At 34.4% G+C, this 23,301-nt stretch overlaps 1 protein-coding gene across 3 annotated transcripts in view; it reads right to left on the reverse strand.

Annotated features, from left to right (window-relative positions):
- SLIT2 (slit guidance ligand 2) overlaps positions 1 to 23,301 on the reverse strand; it is a 325,399-nt gene that overhangs the window by 91,392 nt on the left and 210,706 nt on the right. For 2 of the 3 annotated variants that reach the window (XM_015594877.1, XM_015594879.1), the window contains exons 8-11: positions 21,250 to 21,413; positions 18,396 to 18,534; positions 7,052 to 7,123; positions 6,493 to 6,564 (exon numbers count right to left, since the gene is read on the reverse strand). In XM_015594877.1, coding sequence (XP_015450363.1) covers positions 6,493 to 6,564; positions 7,052 to 7,123; positions 18,396 to 18,534; positions 21,250 to 21,413 — 447 coding nt within the window. Of the gene's footprint in view, positions 1 to 6,492; positions 6,565 to 7,051; positions 7,124 to 18,395; positions 18,535 to 19,446; positions 19,459 to 21,249; positions 21,414 to 23,301 lie in introns of all 3 variants that reach the window. The other variant, XM_015594878.1, reaches the window with a different exon arrangement.

Genomic DNA, 23,301 nt, shown 5'->3' on the forward strand with positions numbered 1-23,301 from the left:
TATATATACAGATATATACATACACACACACACATGTACACACACGTTTTACATTCTTTACAATGAGCATATATTATTTTTGAAAATCAGAAAAAAATTGGGAAAGAAATAAATAGATGTCGTAATATTTGAAGAAAAAGTTAAAATGAGAATCTAAATAATATGTTTGTTTGGTAGCAGTACACGATTTCTGTTTGGAAAGGAGGAAAATATAAGAGAGATAAATAAGAGTAAAAAAAAAGCCATTCCCTATTAAGATGTCAGTGAGAGGTGGACTATATTATAAAATATGAAGGGAATAAAGCTTGGTGCTATATTGTGCAAAGAGACATTCTGTTTGTATAGATTCCAGTGACAATTATATAGAATAATATAAAAATTAATTTGTGTAGATTATAGATTTTTTTAAAAGGTAAATCAGTTACAGAAGAAACATTTTTTTTTTCTAATCAAACAGAAAAGAATTCTGTATGGTCTGGGTCAAGGTGGTAAGGGAACTAAGGGAGAGTAAAGCAAGAATAAATATATGTTTCAAGGTCAAGCATAAGAAAAGAGGAGGCTTCAGAAACACAAATGAACAGATGAAGATGGCATCAATTCAGTTCAATACTGTCGATCATTTCATTCAACAGGAGATATTGTACACTTACTCTGTGCCAGGAACTTTGCTAGGTTCTAAGCTTGGTGTCTGAATAAATTGAATCCAACTGTTATCTTTCGAATGTTTATTATTTCCCAATGTCCTAGGCACTGATATGACTGAGGTGAATAAAGTACGACTTGAAAGAGCCACCCAAAAGAACAGTTTTGCATACTGAACAATTTTGAACCCATGAAAAAGGAAACAGGATGCATATAAATTGTGGGAGACCCAAATAAGAATCAAGGGGCAGATAATTTAGTAGGTTGTTCATTTGGGACTTTCACTTTAAAGGTTTGCTCAACTAGCAATGAAAGGAAGACCAGCTAGGAGGTGTGTCATATTTGTATAGTGAAAATATTTTTTTTCCAACAAATCATTCTGATTTTAAGGTCATGTTAAAAAATCGATGTTTATTGGAAATGAGACAATTTGGATACCTGGGGCGGGGGAGAGGGGTGGTGGAAGGAGGAGATCACACAGAAGGCAGAAATTCCGTCTGGATAGGCAATATTAGATATATGAACTAAAAGTCATAAAAATATAATAAAGAAATGCTCAGAGAATATGATGGGAATGAAATCTCTCTACAAAAAGAGGCAGCAGTACTAGGGATGTGTATATTTTTCTTACACATGGTGGGATCAAAATGATAGCAAGAAAAAAGGAGTTAAAATATCAAAACTCCATAGACCAGGACAAAGAAGTTGGATGAAAAAGAATAGTGCCAGAACCTATAAAACTGAGGGAAAGACATAATCATCACGTAAAGAGATAAAGTGCAAGAAGGCCAGTGAGAATTTGTGCTATACTCATAAGAGGGAAAGAAAATTTAAAAAGAAATTGATAGATGAAAATAAATTCCAACAAAAAGAAAATAAATACGCGAGGGATTTGGATAATATACAAATATCAAGAATGACAAATTGAGTAGTTTCTCTACAATTTCTTATACATGACTAATACTCAGCATACTATATACGGCATACAGTTATGCTGATAGAGAATAAGGCCACTCTTGTACCTGCTCCTAGAAGGAAGACTGAAAATTCTAAGCCCAGTTTCACCCTCATGAGTTTCAATTTTAGGGTAAGAAGATGCAGGAACCGCCGGTGGCCAGGCTTTGAATTTCTCTGCCCTTGCTGGAAGCCAGAACGCCTACTGAAGAAATGAATGTCCAAAATAGAGCCCTATAAGATGGCTATCATGAAAAAGGTGCTATGGGCAGGCTTTATTATCCGAATAAGTATCAGAGAGCTATACTTATATATTAAAAACAATGTATAATTGAGAATTAAAACCCTAAGCAATTTTAAAGAAAGTAAAGAGAAAGCAGAGGTTTCTCATAAAGGTTATATGATTAACCACATGCTACATTGCTACAACTTCTCAGTTATATGAAAGGACGTTTCACCAGTAAATTAGGAAAAGTAAAAAATGTTTATAGACCATGCTTAATATACTAGTATGCTGAATTCTTAAGAGATTATTATTAAATATTCTAGAATAAAAGCCATAAAAAGCCCAGAGAATAAAATGATTCAATAGATGCATGTATTCTAAATGATATTTTGTTAATCATTTATAATATAGTAAATTATATAATTAAAGATGTTAATGTATAAATACAATGATACATAGTAATAATGTGTAGTTCAACAAATATTGATGTTAATAGAGATAAATAAGTGCTAATGCAAATATTTAATAGGAAAGACTTTAAAAACATTCGTCAAATCAAGTTATTTTCTCTAAAATATACTATTACGGTAATTAAATCATTTAAGATTATTTTTTATTGAATAAGATCCATAGAAGTATTTAGTATCATACCACTTTTCAATATTTTAACTCCTTTAGCAAATGCAGTGATTACACTAAACTGGCTATACACTTGAGTACGGTCCTTGAAAGGCATGTGAGAGCAATCAATGTGCGCACGTAAAAACTTGGTAACTGAGGGAAAGACATAATCATCACATAAAGAGATAAAGTGCAAGAAGGCCAGTGAGAATTTGTGCTATACTCATAAGAGGGAAAGAAAATTTAAAAAGAAATTGATAGATGAAAATAAATTCCAACAAAAAGAAAATAAATACGTGAGGGATTTGGATAATATACAAATATCAAGAATGACAAATTGAGTAGTTTCTCTACAATTTCTTATACATGACTAATACTCAGCATACTATATACGGCATACAGTTATGCTGATAGAGAATAAGGCCACTCTTGTACCTGCTCCTAGAAGGAAGACTGAAAATTCTAAGCCCAGTTTCACCCTCATGAGTTTCAATTTTAGGGTAAGAAGATGCAGGAACCGCCGGTGGCCAGGCTTTGAATTTCTCTGCCCTTGCTGGAAGCCAGAACGCCTACTGAAGAAATGAATGTCCAAAATAGAGCCCTATAAGATGGCTATCATGAAAAAGGTGCTATGGGCAGGCTTTATTATCCGAATAAGTATCAGAGAGCTATACTTATATATTAAAAACAATGTATAATTGAGAATTAAAACCCTAAGCAATTTTAAAGAAAGTAAAGAGAAAGCAGAGGTTTCTCATAAAGGTTATATGATTAACCACATGCTACATTGCTACAACTTCTCAGTTATATGAAAGGACGTTTCACCAGTAAATTAGGAAAAGTAAAAAATGTTTATAGACCATGCTTAATATACTAGTATGCTGAATTCTTAAGAGATTATTATTAAATATTCTAGAATAAAAGCCATAAAAAGCCCAGAGAATAAAATGATTCAATAGATGCATGTATTCTAAATGATATTTTGTTAATCATTTATAATATAGTAAATTATATAATTAAAGATGTTAATGTATAAATACAATGATACATAGTAATAATGTGTAGTTCAACAAATATTGATGTTAATAGAGATAAATAAGTGCTAATGCAAATATTTAATAGGAAAGACTTTAAAAACATTCGTCAAATCAAGTTATTTTCTCTAAAATATACTATTACGGTAATTAAATCATTTAAGATTATTTTTTATTGAATAAGATGCATAGAAGTATTTAGTATCATACCACTTTTCAATATTTTAACTCCTTTAGCAAATGCAGTGATTACACTAAACTGGCTATACACTTGAGTACGGTCCTTGAAAGGCATGTGAGAGCAATCAATGTGCGTAAGTAAAAACTTGGTTCGGAAATGGAAGTGTCGCTGATTTGCATGGCTGTTGCAGTTATCTACATGTTTCCAAGTCACCTCACCCTTCTCTGGGAAACGTGAACCCCTGGCTCACTAACACAGGTTCCAACACTACACTTTTCCTGTGGACCTATCTTTCACCGTATTTCATTGCTCTGTCTTCACGGTTGCACCCTAGACCTTACCACGGTCAATAACTACACCTTCTTCATTATTTCCATTTCACCCATCTGCTCTCCTCTAGGCACTCTGATTTTTCTCTTGCTCTTCTTTGAAATACGCTGCATACTCCTGCCTCAGGGCCGTAGTATTTAGCGCTTCCCTCTGCCTTGAAAGTTCTTTCTCCGCCTATCTGCACAGCTCACTCCCACCATTCACATCTTCAGGTCTTTGCCCCACATCACCTTCTTCGGAGGCCCTCATTGATCATCCTATTTAAAATTTTAGCTCTCGTCTCCACTGGCTTCCCTTATCCTTTCTCCTTTCTTTATTTTCCTTCAGAGCACTTTTTTTTTTTTTTTTAATCATCAGATATATTATCTCTTTTGACCAGAAACCAGCTGGTCAACAACCAGGATCACTGGTCACCTGCATGACAGAGGGCTCTTTGCTCACTCAAACATCCCCCAGAACCTTGAATGGGGCCTACGATGCTACAGGGTCCTCATAAATTTCTGTTGAAAGTATGACTGTGGTAAAATAAAGAAAAGGGCTATTGCAAATCTGTATAATTATATACTTTAAGGGGGGGGGCGGTAAATAAATTAATCTTTGGAAGGCCAATTCAAAATCTGAGCACAATGAGGAACATGATACCAGCTACCACACACGGACTGTCTCTGAGATAGCACATCTGTTTCACTCTTCCCTGCTCTATGTGTTTTACAGCATCACAGGATATTATGTGGGATTCCACTTCCGGAAAACAGTTCCTTTTCTTCCATGTCCTGCTACGTTAGGAACTAGAAATTACACAGTGACTTAACTCCCTGATTAAAATATAGTTCCACAAGGACAGATAATGCTTTTTTTTTTATAGTTTTCCAAAAGAACTGTGTACATGAGAGGTCTGATAGTGAAGATTAGGATCCAAATTCAGCAAGTAGGTTATTTTACTATTTGCCATTAGTTTATTATAGTTGTATAGATTAGCACATAGTAATTTATAATATGATCATTAATTATCACTATATTTATTAATAACTATGATGTCATTATTGTGATAAATAATAATGTTCCATGTATTATTTATTTTTATCAGTTAATTCTCACAACCATAAGATGTCACTTAACACTATTAAGGCAAGAGGGCTCAATAGTGAACTGCAGCAAGCTGGTATAAATAAGAATTCTCTAACCACTTCTCTCTCTTTTGACACTTAATGGTTATCTTTGAGGCATAGATACTTTAAGAACTAGGAATCGGTAGTTTGACTTTCGTTTCGTCCTTTTTGTATGGCAGAAAGGGTGTCTGTATTTACTTTGGATAGCATTACTCGCCAGAATGGTATACACAGTACTTTATGGACAACTTGGGTGATTTCACTGAGTCTTACATAAACTTTGTTATTTTAGAACCTGACAGCTCGCCCTGAGTGCAATACATGACCACAGTCTACATTTTCTGCCACGTATTGTTCTTCCGGCCTGGGACTTCCTCTAGAAAAACAAAAAGCAAAACAAAACAAACAGAAATGAACCCAAGCAGATACTGCAGATGGAGTGATGGTTTCATATTTCCTTTCTTCAAGAAAATTGTGGTTTTCTGAGCAGACCAGCATAGCAACCTGAACACCCATGTGCCCACATGAGTGAGTCTGTCTCGTTTCCCCTCAGTACCAGTGACTGTCAATTGTTACAGAGACCCCAGGTGTCTGTCTAGTTCTCACATGTGTGTATCCCAGGATCTTCACTGGCTACAATGAACTTTTGAAATTCATATGAGCTCAACAGTAATTTATATCAATCAGAGCTCTTTTCTAAGCATCGACAACTTAAAATTACATGCCAGTTTCTATTTTCAAACTTTACAATTTTAAATAAAGATTACTTGATGGACTTCTGAAGATTTTTTACAAGTTTAAAGGGATAATAACAGCCTTTACCCATTTATTTTAGAACCACTTTATTTTACATAGATCTCCCTGAAAGTCCTTTTGATATTAAAAAGCCATCAAACTTGCTTATCTTTGTACTTTGAGAGATTAAAGCTGGTTCTTTCAGGGAAGTGATAAAGCAAGGAGGTGAGGGGCTTCTCCCTGGCCCTCTTCCACTGTTCTCTGCACGACTTCACCCAATGTCATTCTAAAGGGGACTGATATTGTCCCCACAGACCGTGGCTATCGGCTTAAGGATTATAAATACAACATTGGCCAGAGCACTCCCAAATAAACATTTTCCCTTTATTTCAGAAACAAAAGTGTCGAAAAAGGGGATCTTAATCTTGCTCTCTCAACAGCAAAATTATCAAGTCCTAAAACAGATACTCCTAAGAATGGCTGATTTTAGTGACAGGTAGCGTTCCTCAATAAAAGTAATGAATGATTAATAATAACTAATATTATCAATAATGCATAATCAAAAACCATAAAGAAGTATTTGTTTTAGATCCATTTATTTTTAAGAGCCACGATTAGTTCTGCGCTCTGCTTCCCTTCCACGATATGGCCTATACTTACAGTGAGTTCAGAGAGCGCAGTCCTTGGAAAGCATCTGGAGCTAGTTCAGAGATCTGATTATTGCTCAGGTCTCTAAGATGAGAAATAGGGTTAGGTTAGATGAAACAGAATGCCAGCGAGATTTACTGCAGGAGAAAGCTATTTATCGCCTTTACATGCTGATTGTGCATCTATCGATACGCGTATACAATTTACAACATAAAACATCTGAAGAATCCTAAATTAAAAAAAACAAAACCCTTTTAAATCAATTGGCTATTTTCTTAAATTATTACAAAAGATGTCATGTCTTATTTTTGAGAATTGATCATCTAAGATTTGTCTGCATACTGTATTAACCACACACATTCACAATATGATAAATTATAGAGAACTTAAAAATATTACATAGTTTAGCTATTAACATTACAATATTATAGAACTAGCAATCAAATAGTCACATCACTCAGTATTTAAGCTGTCAAATACCTGAATATTCATACTCAAATGGGTGTCTTTGCTTGGTCATGACCTGCATAATTTTAAAAATTACATATATTTCAGAATATTATTCACTCACATTCTTCTAAGCTTTTTATATGGTGAGAAAGCTCCAGGAGGGATGACCTTGATTGAGTTCTGTTCCAGACGTCTGTAATGAAAAAATTTAATATTTAAATGGAAACATGAGCTCTCAGATACATTTAATTCGAGCCTAGAATTCATGTCAAGATGCACAGCCGATGCTCTTCATGAGAAATATTTTCTTTTTTCCCAAAAATGACTACTGAAACTGATTGTGCTGTGCCCTAACTGTGGAGCAAGATCAGGAATAAAACCCAGGCAATTATAAAAACAATTAAAAAATCCCAATTTTTAGGTATTACATGTCATTAATATTTAAATCTGGACTTTGTATAAAAAAGAAAGTACCTTTAAGAGACTAATCTGGGAGTACGTTTTAAATAACCTCAATTTCAGTAAGAGCGACGCACAGTGACACTGAATAGATATGTGACGTGTTTTAGAGATAATTATAACTCTTTCACAAAGGAAATTATTGTCGAATATTAAATTTTACAAACCTTTTATGCTCTCCACAGAAAGTGTATTATAGTTAAAAGAAAAAGTTGTTATACTCAGAAAACTTTGAAGCTTCTGAGAAAGGAAAATCTTAAATTCTAAATCTGTTAAGGGCTATACGTATTTTCAGTAAGACTGGACTCTGTTGATTCATTATGTGACTATTTCATGCGAAAACCACCGCAGCAAAGTGCATTCAAACACAACCTAAGTATTTTTATGATGCACTAAAATCAGAGAGATGAAAATAACTGTCCCACCTTTTCTACTCTATGGTTCTACTGTCAGAGAAATACAGATTTTCCCCACCTGGTTATGAAAGACACAAAGAAACAGATTTCACTAAGTGTTTTTGGTAAATATTTTAGTCCATCAAAAAATGGTGCTTCTCAGCCTCATATCGATCCATATAAACATCCTATTAAATACACAGTTCCCATGCCCTTCCCTTCTTCTGCTCTATATCCCAGAGAGATGACTCTGTGAACCATCTGCCAACTTGCTTTTGTGAAACTTGGCCAATGAGAAGCACTTAGCGGGAGACTGAGGGTAGGAAGGGAGGAAGAAGCCAGGATAGTGTCCCTCTGTGCCTCAGGGGATGTCCTCAGCAGGGTCTCCTCTCCTTCCTTGTTTCACCTCTGGTTGGGGACACCTCCTGCCTTAGTACAACATCACTTTCTTCTTAGGTCACTGCAGGCCTGTCGTGAGGGGGCGGAGTGCGGGGAGCTGCAGGGAAGAATGCAGCTTTCTAATTTCTGTGTCGCCTACAAGTGTTTAATTTATTCCTCATATTAAATCCCTCGACTGAAATACCTGGCATGAGCTCTGTTTTCCAATGTGAATTAAAAAAAAAAATATGACAAACTCCCAAACCAAATAGATAGAAACAAATGAGTAGACAAGGACACACACACACACACACACACATGCATACATATGTAGATACATACATATGTAGATATGTATATATATTCATGAATAAATATTGAGAATATATATTCATTACATATGTGTCATATTCACTGGTTCATTTTTATTTAATGTTGGTAATTCTTTAACATATGTAATTGTTTAATGAACATCAAATCGAAACAAACAAAATATCCCTAGGACGTTAAGTCAAACGACCTAAATTTTGGTCTTTTCTGATACCAGAGTCCTTTCACAGAACCATGTTTTGCATGTGTTTATACATAAAGATAAAAATGTATAGTTTCATGATTAAAAGTATGAGCTTATATAGACTTGGATTAAATTCTGGATCTGCCACTGATTAGCTCTCTGGTCCTCAAAAAGTTACTTTGCTTCTTTGTGTCTCAGTTTCTCTTTCTGAAAAATGAGGAAAATAAAGTCTACTATAAATGTTTTGGTAAAAACTATGAGATGTAGAAAAAAATGTTTTTTTCTTGAACAAAAAATGATGAAAGAATAAAAATATGGGAATATACAAGCGTATATATGTACTCACACATATAATATATAGGATTATATTATAAAATGTCCACAGCACGTATTAGACACACATATACACACAGAGATTATATAAATGAATAAATCCGATTTCCTCTCTAGTGTGAAATAAATATATGTGATTCCAAACATATTTTAAAATAAATTAGCAGTACGGATTTGCAGATAACTCAGTAACTATATATTAAACACATATACCCATACATCATTCATATGGAGGCTGAAAAATATATATGATTGCAATTTTCATGATCAACATGGTTAAAATACAGCATTTTCTCTAATTTCGAAACTGTCTTAGAAACTCAAAAAAGTTTTTACAGCACCAGTAAAGTATAAGATTGGACTGATTGTGTCTGTAACATACAGCCCAGATGCTGATTATACACGGTAATAAAACTGACAGTTCTTTGCATTTTCCCCATCTGCTTTTAATGTAAATGGCAAAAACAGCTGCCAGAGAATAGAACATAGATTTACTAGGGTGAAGGGGAGAGGGGAGTGTGGGATGACTCTAGCTTCTGAATCTTGGACTGCCCAGTGTAGCCAAACATTCTCATCACAGGTAACGTTGGTCCAGCATTTGAAAATACTCCTTTGTTAGGGATTTTCTTTCCAATTACATACTAATTCTAAAATAAGGACTTTCTATTTCTGGCACGTTACTTCTAACTTTAGTAGGAAATATATGCCATTGAAATCCTTCATATATCCCCACATTAAATGACCCAAGACTACTGTAGACTATAATATTATTTGTTACATAGCCGCAGTCTCTAGAACTTGAGTTTAATAAATATCTTCAGCAGCTAAGTGAATATTGGCCTCGAGAGGGACATACTCTGCATATAGCTAGCATTTTTGCCTGAGGACTGTGACCATACTAATTGATTATCAGTCATTCCTTCCTTGGGATAAATTATTCCTGAAAATTGTCCATTTCCTTAACCTTATTTTATTTTTTTTCATTCCAGGGTACATTCCCCTGAGTGTAAATTCAATTGATGTTTTCATAGCAGAAATAACTCTTTTCCCATTAGGTCTTTAAGCATTTAAAGCAAGACAAAAATGTGTATGTATTTTGTGTGTGTGTCTGTATGTGTGTGTTCCTACTGACTTCATATTTCAGGCAGTGATCTTTTCAATATTAAAATTTTCATGCGTCCATTCAGATGGATGCATATTCAAATGCAAAGATACACTCAATACACACAATCACTTGGTTTAGATTTAGAGGAAAATTTAGAGGCAAATGGCTCACGATTTTGGGGTTACAGAGTATAGATTCATAATGTCAATAACACTGTTTTCGTATTTGAATTTTCTTTAGCGATCCAAGAAAGAAAAACAGAAATTCTGGTGTTTTGTTTTTCATTAATAACTAAAACCTTGTGGACGCTTACTATGAGTCAGGCACTAAACTAAGTTCCCCATCTGGTAATAATTTTAGTTTTAAAAACATTATGCAAATTATCTTACACATCGCTTATCTAACAGTATTACTCAATGAGTGGGTAGCAACTTGCATTGTCTCCCACCCCTGCACTGAATTATTGTCCAAGTTATCCATTATATTTCTCCTAAAGTTTAGATAACACTGTGATTACTAATGGAATTTGAATTATATAAATGTTAAACTTAATCATTCTAGCTGCTTATATAATCATAAATCTATAAGTTAATTTCTAAAACTACAATTTCATTCGTCCGAATGAATACTACTTTGACTATGCCCTAGCTGATGGGTATTCATTTTTTTCCTGTAGAAGGTTTTACAGAAATACCACAACTTCACAAGGGTCACTCCTTGGAAAAGCCTCCCATCCCTATTTGCTGCGAAGCTTGCCTTCATCTTGCCTTAGAGAGACTGTTGCTATCACTTTCTCAGTGGGATCCCTTCCTACAAACTACTTTCTTTTCCACGATAGAGTGATTTTTCTAACAAATCTAATCATGCTACTACCCTGCTCAAATTATCTCTTGTACCCTATTGTTATCAGGATAAGTGATTATTCAAGAATAGGCTTTTGCTTTATGTTCTAGCATTTGAAAAAAGTTGTAATTTCTCAAAGATATACTACCTCTCACTTTTCTGGGATTTTGCACACATCTAAAAAGTCCCCAATTTTTCTGTCTGCAAAACACATCCTCATACATGAGGATTCCTTAATTCTCCCAGGCAAACCAAGGCATTTCTTTCTCTGGGATCCCTGTGCATATATCTATTTTATTACTTATTATATAGTTTTTAAAATTTGTATTTGTGTAAAACCTCAATTCTCTGCAGTGTAAACATTTTGAAGGCTGAAACTGTGTCCTTTCGACTGTGATGTCTAATGTAGAGTCGGCACTCGAGGGGATGGGTGAAAAAGGTAAAAGGGATTTTATAGATGCGTGTGTGTGTGCGTGTGTGTGTGTGTGTGTGTGTGTATAATATGTAGAATTTAATAGAATTACTGGTTTAAAATTTTAGAGGAGGCAAATGCGTAAATAACATGCAAAAATGGTGTAAACATAATGGGAAGAGTGTTTGTCCAAACAAAAAATGGAGGAAAAAGATGTATTTTAAAAGTTATATTCAGTATCATAATATAAATAAAGGCTGTAATCAGAGATAGTATTCAAGAACTAGTCTTATTCTCACTTCTTTATAATTATGCATGCGAATGATTCAGAGGAATTAAAATGAAGAGAAGTTCTCCCTAACCCCATCCCCAGCCTCCATCGTGAGTCTCTTTGAAAGAGCTTTCTTTAAATACTGGGAGAATAAGAGCGGTCCAGTGAGTTCACACAATAAAGTGACTTTCCTTTACCTATCTGAATAATGCAGCCAAAAAAAAAAAGCTCTTATAATTTCTGAGAATTTGCAATCCATCTCAGAAAACATCGAAACAACACTCAGTGTTCTGACGACATTGCTACCATCCTTTCCCTTCTCATAATTTAAACTTTTCCCCGATCATCTTCCCTCAAACAAATCAAAGAAAGACTTGTATGGCCCCAGCTTCCAAGCCCTAAAAGAGGCAACCAAAAGTAAAGACAGTAGGATACGAGAGTAAATGAGACCTTCTAAATTGTTACAGCCGATGTTCTTACTAACTATTCTCCATGATTTATGGTATTTCTGTATAATCGTTTGAACAGGTGATATGCCACAGGAAATCTATAACTAGATTGAAGAGAACTAAATGTCTACTTTCCAGCAATCCATCACAGCATATTTGAAATTTTATACCTCAAAACGTAATTTAAGAAATTAATTCCGAGGGTTTGATATATAAAGAATCAATTTGCTGTTAGTGATTTTGTTGCCGTGGGTCAGATCACGTACAGACGTGCCTCAGGCACTCTATCTGTATAAAAACCACCAGCAGGGTTCAAGGTGGCAAAGTGCTTGGAAGAGCCTGGGAGAGCGTTAGCTTCTTTCTTTTAAACGGAATTTAACCTTATGTTACACGTTCTAGTTCCCCGCTGTATCTTCATTAGTTCATATCCTTTGTCATGTTTTTCTAGATCCCCTCTTCCTGCCCCAGCACTGTCCTTCTCACCCACATTACACTAAGTGTTGGAGCAGAAACGATGAGGAAAATGGACATGGCTCTGCCCTCGTTAAGCTTGTAGTCCAACAGAATACTTGGCATTGATCGAAATACCAAGGTATCAAGTTAAACTGTGATCAGGTCTATGCAGACAACATTTAAGAGGACATGACACAACCGAACAGAGAATAGGAAAGATGACGATAGAATAGTTCTAGATATAAAGTAATATGAAACAATGCTCAATTTTGTAAACATTCCTATACCTTAATGCCTTGTCTTTACGCTCCTCTATGTTCTCTTCATATGTAAGTTGCTTAAAGTTTCTCATGTCCTGTTTCTCTGAGGATCAGTCTGCCCCTGATTTTTTCAGTCATCCCTCCTACACTATCCCAATGAGTGACGACACGTCTATCTTTCTTTGGCAGCTGGATCGAGGAAGGAACATAGGCTTTGGAGTCAAATAAATTTAAGATTGAGGCCAATTTAGCCCCTTCACAATTGAAGACTCCCCCCTTTTAAAAAAAAAATCAAGATTTCTTAACTGTTTTGAGCCTCACCATTTTTAATAGCAAAATAAAGTTGTTAGCCTTTCAGGGATTTGAGGCAAATGTCTATAGGCTTCATTCCAGAGGAAATATGACATTAGAGAAAGATGTCTAAGACATCTGTAAGAAGACTGAATTAAGTATTATATCTAAAGAAGAAGGGGACCTATTAGATACTGGTCAGCCTAGAACAAAGAGAAAGGAGCTCTCAGATATATATAGAGGGTAGAATACAAGCTAGTATTGAACAAATGAATGTTCAGTATTATAGCCCCATTTCAGCCCACTCCATTAGACATTCTATTCATTAATTTTTCTTTTACCGATTTTATATTTAAAAAGCACCATTTTCTTTTTGACAGGGAGAGCATGAACTGTTCCTTAAGGTTTTATTTTTCAATTTTGTTTAATATGGCTCTATCCTTTCAGAGATAAAACTGCTCTAAATGTTTAATTTTTAAATTATCCGTTCATTAGATATTTATTTTATATTTAACAAGTGCCTACTGTGTGACAGGTGCTAGATTTGTTGCTAGGTATTCGATGGTGGTTAGAACAGAATCAGTTCCTGCCTGCATTAGAGCTTCTATTTTAGTAGGGAAGACAGATGGTAAAAAAATAAATTCGTGTGTGTGTGTGTGTGTGTGTGTGTGTGTGTGTGTGTGTATTGATTTTACAGATTGCTAACCTACAAAGACGGAGGCCAATCTTGGACCATGGTAAAATCATCAGGATGACAAGGCCTCTTGGAGAAAACCACCAATGTTTATCTAGCATATGCCTCTGCACTAGTTTTCCTATTTTATTTAAATTGTGTAGATACACTCATCAAAATCAATGAGACGATCAAATGATATAACATGTGCGTAGCATCCAACATCACAGGTATTAGATAAATGTTATTCTCTTTCTATTCTTCCTTCTCCAAATTATTCCAATTCTGACTTTAAAAGAATGTTTCCCTCCTATATCTTAATAAACTACTGACTAAGCCAATACCTGTAGTGTGTAATTAGATGCAAACACAAAGCATAAAAGGGAAAAGGATGAGTCAAGTTTTTCTACCTAGATATATAGGCAGTTGATCACTCCGAAACACAGCACATGCATTCTTTTTGTCAGGTTTATATTATGAAACAGTTACAGGAATAAAGACACAGTAGGAAATCAACTCAAGATTATGGAATGAAATGTCTGATAACTTCCAATAAAGAAATTCTAACGATAATTTCTTATAAAATCCAGATTAAAAATATATTTGAAAAATATGGAGGGAGTTTATAATTTTCAGTTCATCATGTTTTAAAAATCTGGAATCTATAAAAAATATTTTTTAAGATATTGCATAGCTTTATTTCTAAACTTTATGAATCTTACTGACGTTATTTATCTTAATAAAAAATAAAAGTAATAAAAAATATAAACTACTAATCTAGTAAATTATGCCACTACACTGAATGGTAATGGGGGTAGGTATTTTGTTGGCATTGAAGATCAATATGATTTATTACTAGATACTCTACTGATAAAGTTGATAATGTAATAATCAGAGAAGTAATATTCACCTAGAATTTCACGTATATTTTGGACTTATACATTTAATTTATTGTAGTTATACTGCACACACCACTTCAATATAGGCAAACGCAATGGGACATATTATTTACTATAACTTTTATGTAACTAAATTCCACCATTATACAAAATCTGTAGAGCATAGGAAATACAAGAAAGGCTCTACTGTAAAAAATAAAACAGACTACATGAGATTAAGCGTTTTAAAAGTCTCACATTACTTTCAGTCTGTTACATCTACAACACACTCTCCTTTTGTCAACCTACAACAGCATTTTGTTCTTTCCTAGAGGATCAGGATTTGATCAATCTCCTCCTGTGTCCAGGACAATCTTGTCCCCACATATTTCTTATCTAACTCTCTCACACTCTCATCTCTCTCTAATCCCATTCTTTCTCTGATTGTCTGATTGCAGCTCTCTGCATCTTAGAATAAATCCAAGTCTGCTCTTTACAGTGATTGTCATTTTCAAAAAACCCTTTCTCGGCCAAACTTTGCAAACTGCTCCATATCTGCTCTCTCCAGTAGTCATCATGCACTCCCTTTCTTCCCAGTCTGAAAAGTGGCTTCCTTACCTATCACTCTACTTTGAATCCTGGAAGAACAATATGCTGGTCAAATTTCAAGACCTGTTTTCAGACCTCGATCTGGTTCACCAGCCAGAACATCTGACTCAGAAGATTTTTCCCAGAAGCCCTTCCTCCCTTACCTATCACAGCCTTCTGCTGCTTTTACTTAATCCCCTTGGGTTTCTCTTCTCTGGCTCTCCTTTCGATTGGCCATTTTATGGATGTAACCATCTACTTTATATTTTATAATATTAATTACTCCAAAACCTTTGCCTCAAGTCCTTCTCTTGCTCCAAATCCTTATAGTCTGTACTATTTTAGTACCTGCAGGTATCTCATGGTATTTCAGTATTTCACAAATTTCGCTCACTACCATCGTCCTTCCTAGGTTTGGTTCTGCTCCTCAGCTTCTTATAAACAACGATAGAACCATCATCTTCCCATCCCTCATACTTGAAACTCTGGCATCATCTTTGGTTCATATTTCTCCATTATTCCCTCATCTTACCAAATTTCAAATCCCATTAATTCTGCTTCTCTATTAGCTTTCATATCTGCTTCCATATCATCATTCCTACTGCTACGTACTAGCTGCAGCTCTTATGACGTCTCCTTTCAACCAGCATAGCAGCTTCCTAAGAGGCCTCGTGCCTGGTATTCTCTCCTGTCAATCACTGGCCACAGCTTTCAGATTAATTCTTGAAGATTCAGATGAACACTCTTATATTCAAATGCATTCCAAAGGAAGACTAAGATTCTTAGACTATCAAAGGCCCTCCATGAATTGGGTCCAATCTACCTTTCCAAATTTATTTTCTTGCAATCTCTCAGGTTTGAAATACCAAACTGAGTTCCTGTTTAGTAGTGTCTTATATTTCCATTCTTATTGCCTATGCTTATGATGTTCTATTAACGTTGAAAGTCCTTTTCTATTTCTGCATTTCTGGTCTACCTGTCTTTCAAGGTACTTCATCTGTTATCTACTGCATCTGTTACCTCCTACATGAAGGCTTCAATGATCGAGATATCATTTATTGAATGATTACTATATGCTAAGCACATAAAGCTCTACATATGTTAATTATTCCATTTCAAACTGACAACAACCCTTAGTTTCAAATGAGAAGACAGTCTCCTAGAAGATAAGTAACTTGCCCATGATCTCACAGATAAATGGTAGGCAGACCAGCAGTTCTAACTAAAGCTTTCTGACTCTAATTAACCACCATAATAACTTGCCTTCCACTTTATACCCTCAGAATAAATATTTTCAATCTTATTTCTTTCTGTTTTGCAACATGTTACTACTTTGTACCTCATTTCATAGTAGCTTTTAATTTGCATGTCAAATTTGCTAGTCACTTGATGGAAGATCTCTGGAGAATTCATTTTGCCTTTATGTAGATGTACTCACTTAATAAATGCTGGTGTCTGGATAGATGAATATACTATTCCCTATTCTAAAACTTAACATGTCTTTCTACTATCTAGCTAATCACATATCTTCTGACCAAGATGAAAGTTCTCCAACAATCTGTGGCTTTAAAATTACAGAGGTGCCTTTATTCAGACATTATTTTCTGTGATGCCTCGACATGTACCTAGTACTTCAGTTAGGTTCAAATGTATAATCTCTGAATCATAATGCTCACTGTCACCTCTACCTTGGTTCCTGCTTTTTTCTTTCATGGAATATCATCCACTTCTTCTTAAACCATATATTATTCTTCTTTCAAGTTTCGGCTAAAGAAAATAAAAATGCCTTCTATGGGCAAGGCAGTGTTCTATCAAGTAAAAATTTTATGAGAATAATATTATGTGCAGACATCATTCCATGTCTGTGTCAAATCTCCACAGATTCTAGAGTTCCCACAGAGAATCCTGTCTCATACTGCAAAGCTCTAGGCACATTTTAAAGCATACATTAAATACTTGAAAGTAATGTCAGTCAGTCTTGCGAATTAAGGTTATTCTCATATAAAATAAATTAGAGCAGTTAATTGGTGAAAAAATGGAAGGAGACTAGACTTTGAGTGGTGAGTATACAATAAAGTATACAGAGGTCATTTATAAAGTTGCACACCTGAAATTTAGATAATGTTATTAACCAATGTTACTCCGATAAATTTAATAAAAATAAAATAAACAAAGAATAAATAGTTTAAAAAATAACTTTTTTTTTTGTGCCTACTATGTAAATTTATATCTTAAGAAGTTGGTCCTATTTTATTATTTGGACTAAAAATGCCCAAAGACATTTATTTAGTTAAAATTTAGAATTGATCTTTAAAACAATAATATGATAGGCTGGGTGGTTAAAAGGCGCTTTCTAAGTTAATGGATATTGAAGTAAAGATTTTCCCTAATGCTTATTTCTCAAGATGGTAAAAGCAGTCCATTTCACATCTTACATGACCTTGTTTTATCCACATGGCTTATGTTTGGCAAAGACAAATGTACACAGCAGTTGCATACAAAACAGGTATAAAATACTTTGTCAAGAGAATTTAACTTTTGATGGATTTAACATTGATTCAGATAGGCTAAAGTGCTCATTAATTTAAATATCTCATACTTCTTCTTTATAATATTCTTTTATACACTCTGTGGCGGACTATACAACAGTTCAAACAATGTAGTGAAACTGCATTATAAAATGTGAGTTCTGGAGGCGACAGAACACTGTCTAGTTATCTTGTTTCTATGATTTATTATCCCATCTGAGCCCTTCTTTTATTTCTCCTACTCCAGCCTAGAAATAGACAGGGGCAGATCTACAGGCCCAAAGGGTCAGACTAGGTATAGCCATTCTTAGTTTTTCCTAAATAGCCTAATAATCCCTTCTCAAGGGAAGGAAAGGCACTATTTACTCTTAAAATACATTCCTTTTCATTCTACCTTGATTAAAAACAAACAAAAACAAAAAACAAAAAACAACAAAACAAAACAAAAACAAATCTCAGACACCTCAACAAGATATTTAATTAAACAGAGTAAGAGTCAATACCAGTTTGAAAGGACCATCTGTCTAAGCTAATTGATCAGATCTGCCTTTGATAACCTGGGAATCTCCTAAGGAAAGTCATGGTTTGGGTCACTGGGGAGGTGGAGGGATAAGAGGGAATTTCAGGGCACATACATTTCTGTGATGGTCTCAGGCAGATTCGTGGGGATCTCAGTGAGACCTTTCCCACGACAATCTACGATATTGTTGCTACAGGTACAAGCAGCTGGACAGTGCAAAACGCTGCAGGAAGGAGCCATAAATGACTGGTGACCTGAAAAAGAAACACACAGCAATTATATTTTCCCTCCTGAAACAATAGCTGTAAAACATGCAAGCTTATCTCAAATAACAAAGCATGTCAATTAACAAAAATACATTTCTCTCAGTACCTGATGATAAAATGGGCCTGTCTTTCTAAAATATAGTTATGGAAGCATGAATTTATATTTTGGGGTTAATGCTCAGATGAAGCAAATGAGATTTTAAAAAGTAATTGTAAAGATAATTTTTAAGACTTGAAATAATCGTGAGAAAGGCTAAATTCAGATTAGAAACTAGATTTCTATTCAAAAGTATTCTGAATTCCAAAAAAAAGCAGCAACTTCAGACTAATCGGTATTCCATTCCTAATAAGCTTAAATAGAGCTTGGTCTTTATTGAACTTATATAGCTTAACTTTCTTTATCTCAAAAATAAAAAAAAACAAAACAGTAAAATTTCCCTCTTGAGTCTAAATAAGTAATCATGTGCCGATAAGTGTGGAGAAATATTAGATCATGCTGTTTAATGTCTGGATAGGTTCAAAAGTACCATTTTCTTTGAAGTTATTATAATAATTTATAACATGTCATTCTGTAATTTAGTCGATATGTTGTTTTTGTTTTTGCCTTTGCATGGCCTAGAATTTTAGCACAAGTGGTTACCTGCAGGTATATAATTTCATTACTCCTTATTTGGAAACAGAGCTATTTTGAAATGAGATTTTATTGTTCGAATGATAACAAATGAGAACCTGCGAGCATGGTTACTGGCTCAGGGACAGCCCTCTCGACTCTGCAGGGGAGAACCTGGGTGGAGGCAGACGCCAGGAAGAGAGGCTGCAGGCTAGTTCCTGACCCAACCCTCAACAAGCTCTCAAGGTTTACAAAAATAGTCTCAGTCTAAAAAAGAAGCGTGAACTTGCCTTCTTCCTCGTCTAGAAAACAGGGAAGGAGAAGCGAAGAGAGAAAAAAGTGGTTATAACGAATGGTTAGTCATTTCATTATTTTTTTTTATAAAGCAATCAGACCTATTGAGAACATTCCATGACATCATAAAAAAATTTTGTTTCAGTTATAAAAAGTGTGGGCAAATACATAAAAAGGACTAAAAGATAACAATAACTTAGAATCCTATACTAGCATATCATCTTACTTCTTTTTTAAGAAACTGTTAGCTATTTATGATGTAGTACATACATTTTTTTAAATGTCTTTTATTGTAATTTGAACAGATACTTCTGAGGCAGAACCAACCCTATATTTATAAAGTAGATTACATCTGAAAAGAAATGACCGTTAGCAATATCAGAGACTTTACAGCCTATGTTGTCTTCTAGAAGTTTTATGGTTTCGGTCTTACATTTAAGCCTTTAATCCAGTTAGCATTAATGTAATGGCTAGGTGGAGAGCCAGAGGAGAGAAAGAGCAATTAGGGGGATCGTTTTTTAAACTATATAAATGTCTAACCAGTGTATTGTATGCTTGAAACAATAAAATAAAATTTTTAAAAAACAAATAAAAATATAAAAAAAGAGTAAATTATATTTTAATATGGATCAATACATTTATATACAATTTTATAAATATATCTGAATCTCTCTCTCTCGGGAATCAGACTGCCTAGGTTGAGATTCTTAAATTCAACTATATAACCTTGGACATGGTTATTTAGCATCTTTTTCTCAGCTTTTTAATCTCTAATATAAAGATAATATAATTTCACTTACATGTAGAATCTAAAGAACAAAATAAATGAACAAACAAAACAGAAGCAGATTCAATGATATACAGAACAAATTGGGTTGCCAGATGGGAGGGGGGTTAGAGGAGCTGGATGAAAAAGTTGAAGGGAGTAATAAGTACAATTCTGTAGTCACAAAATAGTCCTGGGGATGTAAAGTACAGCATAGGAAATATAGTCAATAATATTGTAATATCTATGTACAGTGTCAGATGGGTCTAGACCTAGGGGAATGCTTTGTAAATTATATAAATGTCTAACCACTATGCTGTACACCTGAAACTAATACAAAACAATATTAAATGTCAATTATAATTTAAAAAATAAAAATTTTAAAAATGGTTAAAAAGATACTATTACATTTTTCTACAATTATGAGGGAGGTGAAATGAGATAAATATGTGTAAAATACTTAGATTTGTACATAAGCACAAAGAAATAACTAAGTAAATGTCACCTACTAGCCAATGTCTCATTTCAGTTTTCAGATTTTTGTTACTAAAGCTAGTCATTTATCTCTTTTAAGTAGAACTGAACCACTAGTATATATGTATACACGAAAAGTATTTTGTCACTCTGCAACTACCATCGAGTTACTTTTTGAATTTCCCAGCAGAGATCCAGGAATAATTAATCATACTTCCAATTGTTAACATAAAAGTAGATATAAATGATTACTTAAAGGGAAAATAATGAGTAGCAAATAGAACTAAAATCTAGGGATTTCCTATATTTCCCCTGGAGTGAAAACTGAAAAGTCTTTCACCATACCTTCGGTACAAGTAATCAGTAATTACGAACTGTGCACGAATGTCTTAGAACATGTTATTATCATCGTTAAAACAGAGGATTTCCATAGAGCGATCAGTGCACAATCACACACGTTAGATGGTATTGTTGAAACCTGTAAAGCGTGCACATTTTCCGGTTTTCTTACATGACAGCATCCAAAAACACGACAACACAAAGGTTCTTGCTCCCTTACCGCTGCAGACAAATTCTCGTTTTTGAACCTCAGCTACATTATGGCCCCTCAGGTGGGAGGGGCCCATGCACTGGGTGTAGAGGCCCACTCGGGGCCTTTGACGCAGCCAGTCAGACAGCCAGGCCAGGTGGCAGTCACAATACAGGTTGTTGGAATGGAGGCGACTGAAGGAGAGGAAAGAAGTTGAAAGCGAGAAGACAGAACACAGTTATTCCAAAACTTGGAAAATGCTTTAGTAATAATATATAGCTTTATTTCTTCACCTATAAGTAGATTGAGTTTAGCAACTTCCAATCTAATTATCTATCTAGAAGTTAAAATGGTTTAAAACACAGAATGAAGTCTCTCTTCTTTTATCTCTGAGCTAAACAAATGTAAAGCAGCTTCGATACAACCAAAACAATCTTTTGCCTGTGTTCATTCTAAAGGATAGAGAGAACAAATAAGTCCAAGGCAAATTCTCTGCAGTCCAGACATACTAACAGCTAATTTTCATGGGGGAATGAGGAGGTAAAAGGCGGGTTAGGGCTAGGAGGCACGTTAATAAAAGTTGTGGCTCCCAGTTTGAATTCTTAGTTACTCCTGCCATTTTTAGTCTCTGCAGAAACTGCTTTCAAATCGTTTTTAGGCCACTTTCATTTTTTGCTCAATAATTCAATATAAAACACTTCTTGCCCATCTCTCTACTGATTTCCTTCTTTTTGTTTAATATCAGAAAAAGGAATTAGCAGCTTTTGGGTCTTGAAGATCTATCTTCAAAGAGTGGACACTAAAATTAAAAGGCATAAATGGGAGGGAGTGAAGGAATTAAGCGAGCCCCCTCTGTGTTGGCAGAGATCCACACCAGGTTGTGGATCCCGTCCAAGCAGCAAATAGCACTTCTCCATTAATAAAATATCAGACAAATGTATCCACTAAATTAGGTAAATGACTTCAAACTGGCTTTTATGTTTTCTCAAACTAAAGAAAAGGACATCCAAAGCTATAAATCAAAGCATCATTCCCAGAATCATCTACGACATAGTAATACCATTTTAGCCATTTTTAGCTGATGTACTCAATTCTAACCCAATAACAGTAATGGATATTAAAACATGGAACTCAGTCCAGAAAGATAATTGGACCATAAAAATGGAATTTTTAAGTAGCAGTGATAATATAGAATGATGAAACAACCAAAGCAAGGGAATTTAGTTACATGACTATCTTACACACTCCTTAAGCTTGTAGATATGGAATTATCTTGCATCAAAATTAGACAGCATCAAAACTAAACTAGAACAAAAAGCTACATTTCGGGAAAGTTAAGTGACCTCTGGCTCCGTTAGCATGGAGCTCAGAGTGGCATCCTTTGGAAGTCACATAGCACATGTCTACTTAATTGTCCTTTAAATATCTCCATCTAAACCAAGCACATTACAAGATTCAGTTACATGCACACAAATCTGAAATAACAATAGAACATAAAATTTAAAAACCTGGTAAGACGAACTTATAAAATAAGAAAATAAGGCACAGTATCAAAAATGCAGGTGATGAATGATTTTAGAGTCTTAGTGGCCTTATTTTTGCAAGAAATGAAAGCTTGATCAATTTGTTTTTTAAAAAATTAACAAAAGTTAATGAGAAACAAATTTCATCAAATATAGTTTCAGTGAACCTGGCTGTTAATTTGGTCAGATTAGTCTCAATCTGATAACTCTAAGAAAACATTTAGTTATGTCTATATACTTTTAGAATTGTTTTAATTTGCTAAATCATATTCCAAGGAAATCATAACGATGGATTATTGCATATATAGCTATATTTTAGTGAGAAAAATAGCATTAAGATTGGTATTAACTAATTTATGAAAAATCTTGCAATTCAATTGATTTTTTATTAAAGAGAAAATAAATGTAATTTTTCCAGTTATAAACTGTTGTAAAATAAAAAGTATTTTGAAAACTCAATCAAAATACATGTACCCCACTTAAAAAAACACATAGTTTTTCAAGAAATCTAATGCTTTGGTTATGTTTGCCACAGTTTCTCACATACTGTATAATATAT

The sequence above is a fragment of the Pteropus alecto genome, unplaced genomic scaffold (genome assembly GCF_000325575.1).
Source record: "Pteropus alecto unplaced genomic scaffold, ASM32557v1 scaffold5, whole genome shotgun sequence".
In the NCBI taxonomy this organism is placed as follows: Eukaryota; Metazoa; Chordata; class Mammalia; order Chiroptera; family Pteropodidae; genus Pteropus; species Pteropus alecto.